We start from the raw sequence: 10,706 nt of genomic DNA on the forward strand, positions 1-10,706 counted from the left end.
ATGTGTTAAAAGCATGGCTATGCTCATGCAAACATGGCGGTCTTCCACAGGAAAGAAGCAGGCACTTTCCACCTTGACCGTATCTCCCTGGTTACTAAAGCAAGTGGACCTTTCAGTGACTGGCTCTAAGGAGAGTAGAATGTCCACGATTTGGACATGTCTTAAAAAGACACTTCCCAGGTTCCCAAAGGTGAGGACAGTGTAATAAGGACAGAAGAGTCTTCCTTAGTCACCAGGCATGCACGTCGTGGATATAATACACATATAGGTAAAACATTAATACACATGAAATGTATGAAATAGTAAAAATTTAATAGGACATTATTTAAAAATGAAGTGAGATAAATATGAAATATGTACACATTACTTGTCCACATTTTCTCCTGTTGGTGAAAGCATACACATACACATACTTAGGGAATCACCAAAAACTCTCAGCTTTTCTGTGATTTGGTTTTGTTCTTGTTGCTTTGTTTTGTTTTGAAGGTACCAGAACTTGAACCCTGTGACTTAACACATCAAAGGTAAAAACCCTACCATTGAACTACAGTCCTAGCCTGGCTATTCTTGCTTTGTGCAGATAAGGTGCTATCTCTTGTCCTGCAGACAGGATGTCCCTTCTTGAGGTGTCATTGGGTGTATAGGTGCTCGTTACTAAGAAGCCCCAGCCCACACAGAGTCACCACATCTGAGCTGAACAATTGAGGAGGTGGTTAATGAACGGCAGGTCTTAAGTTGGAGGAAATAGATCTAAGGATTCTAAATTGATCTTCTTTACCTTCTGTACTTACAATTTCCTACATGTAGGAATACTTTCTGAGCATTTTCTGGCAGCATTTTTTTTTACCATATCCAAGATGGCAGGCATAAAAATATTTGGAGGTTAATAATCAAATTCTGAAGTAATGGCCTTTCAGGTTTTTAATTATAAACTTAAACTTTAAATATTTTTAAATGATGTATAAAATACATACATAATAATAAAGTACCAAATAATGTATTAATGCATGAATACATTGGATAATGTTTAAATCAGATCAAATCTACCATTTCTGTGTGGTGAAAACTCCAAAAATTTCTCTCAAGGGTTTGTAAATGTATATTCCTGTTATGCATTCTCACCCTACCATGCAACAGCACAACAGAACTTACTGCTTCTACCTGACTACAACTTAGAACCCGCTGATCCTGAACTATGAACTTGAAAGCAAGGTTAGCGCGATTATTCACCCGAGGAATGCACGCACAATGACCCGCATTTGCTAAACTCTTGGCATTCATTTGTTGGGTGAGCAAGTGATGACAAGAAGAACGACAATGGAGAGAGGGTGGATTCCTGACACCGGACCTGAATAGAAAAGAATTTTACAAATAAGTCTTATGAAAGTGTCAATTATAGACTGATTACAATGACAACTTTCCATTATATTCTACTCGAAGATATCTGAAGAGAAACCAATTACTCTCATCAGAAGTATGACTGTAGATGGTCTATAGTGCTGGTGAGAAGGTTCAGCAGGTGGAAACGCTTACTGCCAACCCTGGAGACCTCAGTTCAGTCCCTGGAGCCTACTTTGCAAGTAGAGAACTAACTCCCTCTGGGTGCCCTTTGACCTCCACTTGTGGGTGTGCACACACCGCAGAGAGATAGAGTCAATAAATATGTAATAAAAATTTAAGAACAAAGAAATCTGTGAAGTCTTTCATCAAATTAATATCTTATAGGAAGATGCCTTGTTCCATCTGGTCTTTCCTAGTGTGCCAACTTCTCTTCCTCTCTGTGTGAACATCCAGTTTACCATTTCAGGGGATTTCTTGACTTCTCCACTGGTCACTTAAAAGTTTTTTTCTTTTCATAAAGCTGACAAATATCTGAGCTCTTGATAAATGTCACACAATCCCTGCTCCGTCGAATCTTTTCAGGGAGGAAGACAGGAAGCTGAGCTCACAGTACGCGTGCACTGTATGCAGTCCAAGGATGCACACCAAGGACTACGGAGATGCTTAATGGGTGACAGTGCACAGCAACCTGATGGGAAGCCTCCGTACTTGCCTGGGACAACGTCAAAGAAAGCCTCAGAAAAGGAGACTAAAAAGGATTTAAGACAACTTATACAGGAGAGATAACGAGAGTATTCGAATCAGAGGAGAATCTAGAAAGAGCCACTCCAAATAAATGTGCAACCTGATATATATATATATATATATATATATATATATATATATATATTATATATATATTCTTCCAAGAAACAAAGAGGAGTTTTGTATTCTTTTCCCTAGGTTGGGCAAAGGCAACTTCTAAGCACAGAATCTTAAGCACATAAGTCCCCGGAGCTTATGCATGCTTTAATCCAACGCTGTTCAGAATCCTGACCTTCTCTGAAGGAGTCACTGAAGCTGACACTTCGCTGAGTAAGAAGGGAGGGGAAAATAGAACAGATTTCCAGAGGATGCGTGCAGCACCAGAAACAACTGAAGGTGCTTGAGTCAAGAGTGGAGACTCATGGGGCCAGCTGTTTCTCCCCGTTCTGTAGAGAGACGATTCTAACGATGATCTCATGCGGTCTATGGAAGGTGAGAGCCGTGCCAGGACTCAGCCACAGGCAGGCAGGCACAGACAGTTTGTCAGGCTGCTTTCAGGCAATTGCTATGCATGCCCACGGGTTTCTCCTGCTCTTACCCTGGTCCACTGCTGTGCAACGACTCTCCCTATGGAGATACGTCTCATCTCTCACTCTTTGAGAAGCACGGCTTCTCCGCCTGCTTACAGTTTTCTTGCTCTAGCACCGAAGTCTCCCTTAGTCTCAAACCATCCCAGCACAGTCCTCAGCTCACACCTTCTAATCCCACCTCACCTCCACTCCTGAGCAGCAAGGAATCAGCTGGCTATCTGCTTATCGTCCAGGGCCACAGGATCCAGGCATCATACTTTGATTTGAAAGATGCCCCAAACACACGCACACGCAACACACCACACACACACACACACACACACACACTTACTTCTCACTGATAAACTGTAGCCAAAGCTAGATATTCAGTTTAGGCCCGTCAACAAATAGTTGCTCTTCCTGTTCTCAGACAGAAGTCTTTATGAACCAACTAGTATTTCCTAATTCCCAACATCCGACTCATCTTCCTCGAAACCTTGGGGGTGTAAACTGTGACTCACTTTTCCCCCCCCTCACATTTTCTCCCTTCATGGTCTTCCTTTCCTAGCTACAGGCTTAACTCTTCATTTTGTTTTCTTTTAATCAACTGTCTTCTCATAACATTATTCTTATAAATTAACACTTAGAGTTATTGTAAAGAAGGAAAAGCTTGTAATTATGACAGAAACAAATGGAATCATGTGATCTTTAGACTTCATGATCCAGGGCTCTCTCTAATCTGAAGACCAATCTTTATCATCTGTACTCATAAATGCCGGTTGGATTTTCCTTTGTTCTTTCTATTCAGGAAGATTGAAGGTCACTTATTAAATGTGAGTAGTGCCGCAGACCACAAATAAAGGCAATTGTCAGTCAAACGAAAGCCGAGAGCAGGCAAAGCAATAAATTGAGGTAAAAAATTACAAATGTACACCATCTGAGTCGTCACTGTAGTTACAAACCACCAAAACAGCAATGACAGGAAGCACACTGACTTACAAAATTCAAGATACCCACAAGATTGCAAAACAAACAAGTTTCTCAAATAGTGGTGTAGTTATTTGTGTCGTCAATGAATTTCTGCAGGTATCTGGTATGAGGACAGTTGAGAAAAGGGAATATTTTCATCATCCCCCCACCCCGCCACACACACAGGTATGGGATCCTCAGGTCACTTCTCTTACAGTCCCTGTACTTAGGACTCTGCGTGACTCTGCGCTGCAGGCCTGTGACAGAAACAGGAAGAGCCACAAGAGTAGCAAAGAGTGCATTTCAATAGCGTTTCTAAGACCTACAAGTAAGACCTAGATCTTGAGATATAGGGTATCATGTCCAGGAAATCCTCCGTCAATACCTCTTCTTTCAACTGAGCATTTAAGTCTGGCAAAGCAGAGCTATTCTGGCAACTTACAGCAAATTCATACAGGTATAGTAAAGTATAGTAATGTTTGGTAAAATTTAAGGAAGCTGAAAATATTTGTGTACTTATTCAAAATATTTTTCTTAGAAAACAATTTTAGCCCAGGAAAAAAAAATCTATGTAGCAATTACTAGAAAACTTTTACTTAATGAGTCATTTTAATTAAAAAAAAATACAGACAAACAAAAACCAAAACCCTCAAACTATGTAAGTTGAGGCAAAAAAAGAAAAGAAGAAAGAAAAAAAAAAGTGCCTTGTTGGTGGCCGAATAACAAAATGTTGCAAAAGCACTGCCTTTGGAAGATTGTTTGGTGGCCTCAACTGTGATCGCTGAAAGTCAAGTGCTGGAGGCAGTCTCAACAAATTACAAATTCCCTTTTTGCTGCATTTAATTTAATTCCACGGGAACTTTGTTAGAAACTCACCATAGTTCCTTCTCTAAGCAAACGTGCAGAAACCAAAGTCACTGGGGCTTTTTTCATTCTGTTTTTGGTTTTCCTTTGTTTGAATAAATCATAGAATGCCATACCCAGTGAGTCCAAATTTTGAATCAAGTTATTAAAGGGCAATTTAAAGTTAGGAAGAAATGAAGTAGAAATACATTTGTTTTCCTGTTTTCTTGCCTTTTAAGAAGTCATTTTTATGAATTCTAATTCTCACAGTGGCTTTGAATCTCAGTTAGATATTTACACAAATAGTCCAAAAAGTTGAAACTGAGTTCATAGCTCCTAGCTCATTGCAGATATCTGAGGACTTCTCAGGGTGTCATATGGCAATACTTCTCCTGAGAAAATGTAACACACACACCACCTCACCCCAGATAGGGAGGCCAGGAAAGACCAAAGTACTACGGAAGTCCGATCTAGTGAATCAGAGACTTTTATTGGGGTTACTTACAGAAGTATGGATGAAGGTTTACTTAGAGAAGCAGAAATAACTCAAGGACAGCTGCATCACCAAAGTCTACCTCAGCATAAGAAAAAGCACACAAAGCTGGGACCTGGAGCACAGTAGGCAGTCTGCAGGGACCTCAGCAGAGTAGAGACTGTCCTTCCCAGGCGCCTCAGCTGGCCTAAGCCTCTTCCAGGTGTCTAGTTCCAGTCTCGGCTTGTCCGAGAGTGACTCCCAGCAGTCCTTTTTGCTTACTCTTGGGAGGGAGGGGCCTAGTGAATCTGGTTAGTTTCAGGGACTACCTGAAGCTATTTTGAGTTGCTTACCATCTGTCCTAAAGGGCTTCCAGGGTATAATGCTTCGATCTCAGAGGAAACTGATGCACAGCACATGGAAAGAAAACTACATAGTGCACGCTGTCCTGGAGCATCACAATGTGTCTAACCCTAGGCAGGTCCAGAAAAGTTTGCCTCATTCCTTTTATCTCTGTGCAGAGTCTGGTCTAGAACTCTTGAAAAAATGATTAGTCCGAGAGAATTTATTTCTAAGTGGACTATTTTATAATCTCTTTCTTATTTGCATATTTATTTACTTATTTAGTATGTGTGTGTGTGTGCGGTGTGAGCACACTTGCCACGATGCATGCCTGGAGGTTAGAGGGCACTTCGCAGTGGTCAGTTCTCTTTTTCCTTTATGTGGGCTCTTGGGATTGAAGTCAGGTCATCAGTACCTTTACTCTCAGAACAATCTGTCAAACTTGGATTTGTGATTTCAAGGAAAACTGTAAGTTTCCCTTTTTAAAAGTAAGATTTAAAAAGATTTCCTAGCCTATTAAAGAATCTGTTAATATAGAAATAATTGAGGCAACATACCAGGCAGGCTCAGTGTCCTTCATGGAAGAATGACCCAAGAAGATTCAGGGAGGCACACTGTAGAAATTGCCATTGACCATAAAGGATGGAGACCAATTGTTTCCCATAGCTTGGGATCTACTTAGGTCACTTGCTATGTTTTACTCTATATTGTTTTGATATTATGAATCTAGATAATTTTTTTCCTTGATTACTCAGTCATTGATCTACTGATTCCCTGAACAGACTGGATATTCTTTAGACACCATGAGTACCAAAATGAATTAACGCTGACTTTCAACCTAACAAGTTCACAACCAAGAAAATCTGTACAAGAAGAATATCTTTGTCTATTATACCTAAGAATGCTTGTCATACCAAGTTAGGAGATATTTGGCATTTTTTCCCCTGAGAATGAACACATCTCACAAACATAGCTAGCACATAATTTTGCACATGAATATGAAGGAACCATATTTATCATTAATGTAGTGGCCGTTAAATGACACTGATAATCACTGCCTTGGAGTGTCTGTCACCTCATTGGAATGGCTCAAGTTTCAGGTTTCCAGGACACTCCTACACAGCAGCCAGCTTTATTTCTGACCCTTTGCCAGTCCAGCACTTTCTATGCAATGCTTCATTCTACCAGTGCGTGGTTTCCTGTCGGGCCTCCCTTTCCCCCTCCAATATACCCCATAAAATGTTTGTGGATCAACACTCTAGAGAAAAATCCTTCTGTCTTCTTATTTAGAAGACTCCGGGATTTCCTCATTGTTCTGAGTAACATTCCCCTGAGTCGAGCGACTGCCATCTTGGGGTGCTCAACTTTGCCTACTTGCAAAACATCATCACCTCAGCTGGGCTCATTGGCTGTTTCCACCTCAGAAGCAGTTGAAGAGGACAGGAAGACCTTATCCTGAGCATCCAGCTGCTCCCTTCTTGTCACCTACAACTCTGCCTCATTTGCATGCGGGCTCTGGGAGAGCTAGAGTAGACAAGAGAAGACTAGAGAGCAGGCTCCCTCCACAAGGTGACCTGGGAAGCTCTTATCCCTACTTTATTCTCCCATTTCAAATTCAGTTTAAATTCAGATGTGGTCCAGTGGTAAAATGCTTGCCTAGAGTTCTAGATATATAAGTAATTAGTTTTTCGAGACAGGGTTTCTCTGTAGCTTTGGAGCCTGTCCTGGAACTAGCTCTTGTAGACCAGGCTGGCCTCAAACTCACAGAGATCCGCCTGCCTCTGCCTCCCGAGTGCTGGGATTAAAGGGGTGCGCCACCACCGCCCACCCGGCTCTAGATAAATAAGTAAATAATCTGAGATAGCTTTTTCCTGAAACCCTCCCCAATTGCTAGTGCTTGCATTGGCTTTCTGGAATCATTGGCTATCATCAGGGTAGTACTTCAGGACTGACGGTTCCTTGACTGACTTGCTCCTGTGACTTCTCTTTCCATCTGGACTATAAACTCACCCAGATCAGAGGGGTCACTGTAACGTGGGCTTTGTGCCATTCACAGTTTTAGGTAGTCTTCACACAACCATCTGATGCTGGAACACTGAAGAAACAGCTGTGGAATAAATGAATACTACTAACTCCAGACGTTTTCGTTTTATACCTGATGCCTGCCTTCTTCAGTTGTGTGCCCCCACCCCCAAACCTTCCCAACCACTAGCAACAGGATGAAATTCCCTTTTGTATTGTGTGAAGGCATGTGTGTATATGTATACACATACTACTGAAACCAAGATTTCACACAGCAGATATTACTTATATTGACCTATATTTCCCAATGTTTTAATTAATTAATTAATGTTTTAAAAAGAAACAAATAACAACAAAATACCTATAAGGGTTAGCAAGATGGCTCAGCAGTAGAGGCACCTGCTGCCAAACCTGATGTCCTGAGCTCAATCCCTGGGCCCCACACGGTGGGGGGAAAGAACTGATCTCTAAAAATTTTTCTCTGCCCTCCACACACCCACCGTGGCACACACTCCTACCTCCACTTGATGTGGGAGTCCCCTCTGTGTGCTGTGATCACCATCAATGAATAAAGAAACTGCCTTGGCCTGTTGATAGGGAAGAACTTAGGCGGGGGGACTGGACGGAATGCTGGGGGAAAGGGCGGAGTCAGAGAGATGCCATGGATCCGCTGCTAGAGATGTGCTGAAACTTTGCTGGTAGGCCACAACCTCGTGGTAGTACACAGGTTAATGGAGATGGGTTAAATTAAGATGTAAGAGTTGGCCAATAAGAAGTTAGAGCTAATGGGCCAAGCAGTGTTTTAAATAATACAGTTTCTGCGTGGTTATTTCAGGGCTAAGCTAGCCGGGGCGGCAGGGACAAACAAGTGGCCCCCGCCCTGCAACATCCAATAAATAAATTAAATAAAAAAAAAGCCACTGATAATTATACGTGTAGAGGATTTTTACCACCAGACTTCCCACAGGGCAGGAAACCCTGACTGCTCCTAGGACCGGAGAGGGAGGGGAAGGGGAAGTGGGGGCAGTGGGAGGGAAATGGGAGGAGGGGAGGAGGTGGAAATTTTTTTTAAGAAATAAATAAAATAAAAAAGCTCATAAAGAACAATTACATATTTTCCTATAATTATATTATATTCACAAAAATTTGATAATAGTAAAAATAAAATATTGAATTTAGAACTTTAAAAAAACAATAATAACTATAGTATAAAAATACTCTCCTGCTTATGGTCCTGGTAGAAAATGTTCAGAGCAAAATGCTGCTATATTGCTGGGTTTTTTTCGTGCCTGAGAACTGAACTTTCATTATGGCCTTCACATGCTTGAGTTGCTCTACTGTGTTGCCTCATAACACCTAGAACCAACTCCTTCCTGATTTCCCACCCCCTTGCCTACTTCTACTTTTAGAAAATTGGAACCCAGGTCAACAGTGACACATACAGTATTCTCTAGATAGCTGCTTCACAGGTCGTCCGGGCCAATTTTGGTGGCATATACATAAGAATTTCCAGGCCTAATTTATAACCAAATCTCTTGGAAATGAAATATGAAAAAAAAGCTTGTTGTGGATAAAGTTTAAAAACACATGTTCTATTGCCTGGCGATCCATAATCTGAATCACAACTTTGCCAAATTATTTAACCTGAGTTTCCATTTCTCCATTCACACGACGGTGATAACATGTACTTCAAAGAACTGATGGATAAATTAGAATATTCGGTAGACTTTGATGCAGTAGGTTCTGGCACACTCTTAGGAACAGAACTATCACCTATTCTCTTTAATAAACACACCCGTACTTCATGCTGCTTTGATAAAGTAAGGCTCAGTCATTGGAACAAAAATAAGGTTCCTTTTTCTCTTTTGAAGTTGAATAATATTATAGGCCATAGATACTGTAAAGAAAGGTTAGAGCCGGGTTGTATGAATAATTCCTGCTGAAACCGATTGATTTGTTTAATCATGGTAGCTTAGATTAAGGTTTTTATTCAGTATTATTTTTCAGTTTACAAACGTCTGATGCTGAAGTATTTTGACTTGGGAAAAAAGAAAGCACGTTGTGTAGACACATGGACAGAAGACGTCCAGGTAGCTGCGTTTGAACAGCATAAACTCGTTCTAGTTGCTTGTCTGTTCCTTCTTACCAGTTACCCACAGCCTTGTTAGCGAAGTCACTTACAGGGTAGTTTTCATTGCATGTGTGGCGATTAGGGGGAATTAGCTTTCCACAGAAAGCTTTTGCAGTATCCTTTGCAGTTTAGCTCAGCAGGACAGGACCTCAGGAATACCCCCAGAAACCAAGGCGCAGGCTGATTCTCAAAGAGAAATCTCAACCTTTCCCCCGGCATGAAAAACCAGCCGCGGTCACTCGCTGAGCTATGTGTGAAGCAATTACATGCCTTTGACATTTTTCTTAAAATAATATCTCCACCAATTCTTTGAGAATTTTATACAATTTATTTTGATCACATTTATTTCCCAAAAGAAAGCCTTTGACAATTTCATGGTTTCTGGAAACGAACCTTCTGGTCCCATTCTCTGGTGCGGATGCGTGTTGGGGGACACAGACCTGCAACAGGGCAGAGCCGGAGAACTGCCTGCTCAACTCCCGGGTGAGAGGAGTGCGGCAGCCTCGCCCGCCGGCTGACCGGGACTCGGGAAAGGCTCCGAGAGCGGGCGGGAGCAGCTGCGATCTAGACCACGCTTTCGTCACACACCAGGTACCCAAAAGGAGAAATGCAAACCCTCCCGGAAACGGCGAAAGGAGGACCGCGAAGAGAGAGCGTAGAGGGAGGGCCCACGGCAGGTGAGGCTGGGACGCAAGGACTGGGGGCGGGGCCAAGACGGGCGAGGGTGGGACGCAAGGCTTAGGGGCGGGCCACGGCTGGCGAGGGTGGGACACAACGCATGGGGGCGGGGCCACGGCAGGTGAGGCTGGGACGCAAGGCTTCGGGGAGGGGCCACGGCGAAAAGGGGTGGGTCTTGGGGCGGGACTATGGTCCTCGAGGGCGGGGCGTAGGGGTTGGGGGCGGGGCCATGGCGGCGAGGGCGGGGCGGCGCTGTGGGGGCAGCGGTGCTTCGGGTGACAACGGTCAGAGATGAAGGTGGCCGCGGCGCAGCGGGAAGCTCAGCTTCGCGGAGCGCGGTTGGCAGCCAGGCCGCGCCTGTAGGACCCCCTGGCCGGGGTGACGGGATGGGGACCCGACTCGGGTAGTGAGACGCCTGCTAGCTGAACTTCAGCCGGAGGGGCTCGCCTGCTCCGGTCAGACTCGGCGACCTCCTCCACCTGCTGCCGCTGGGCCCCGCGTCCGGCGGGCCACAACGGCGTCGGCGACGGCGGGGGCATGTGGCGCTGGGTCCGGCAGCAGCTGGTGAGTGAGGGCTGGGGCCGGGCGGCGCGGG

At 43.6% G+C, this 10,706-nt stretch overlaps 1 protein-coding gene across 4 annotated transcripts in view; it reads left to right on the top strand.

The window, feature by feature from the left end:
• The first annotated feature begins 10,378 nt into the window (after positions 1-10,378).
• The window catches only part of Atp11b (ATPase phospholipid transporting 11B (putative)), a 95,813-nt gene continuing 95,485 nt past the window's right edge, over positions 10,379-10,706 (top strand). For all 4 annotated transcript variants that reach the window (XR_003377405.1, XM_026782240.1, XM_005343792.3 and 1 more), the window contains exon 1: positions 10,379-10,675. Coding sequence is in view for 3 of the 4 variants with exons in the window: in XM_026782240.1 (XP_026638041.1) it covers positions 10,649-10,675 (27 nt within the window). In the remaining variant the exon portion in view is untranslated. The remainder of the gene's footprint in view (positions 10,676-10,706) is intronic.

Source organism: Microtus ochrogaster, chromosome 1 (assembly GCF_000317375.1).
Source record: "Microtus ochrogaster isolate Prairie Vole_2 chromosome 1, MicOch1.0, whole genome shotgun sequence".
NCBI lineage: Eukaryota > Metazoa > Chordata > Mammalia > Rodentia > Cricetidae > Microtus > Microtus ochrogaster.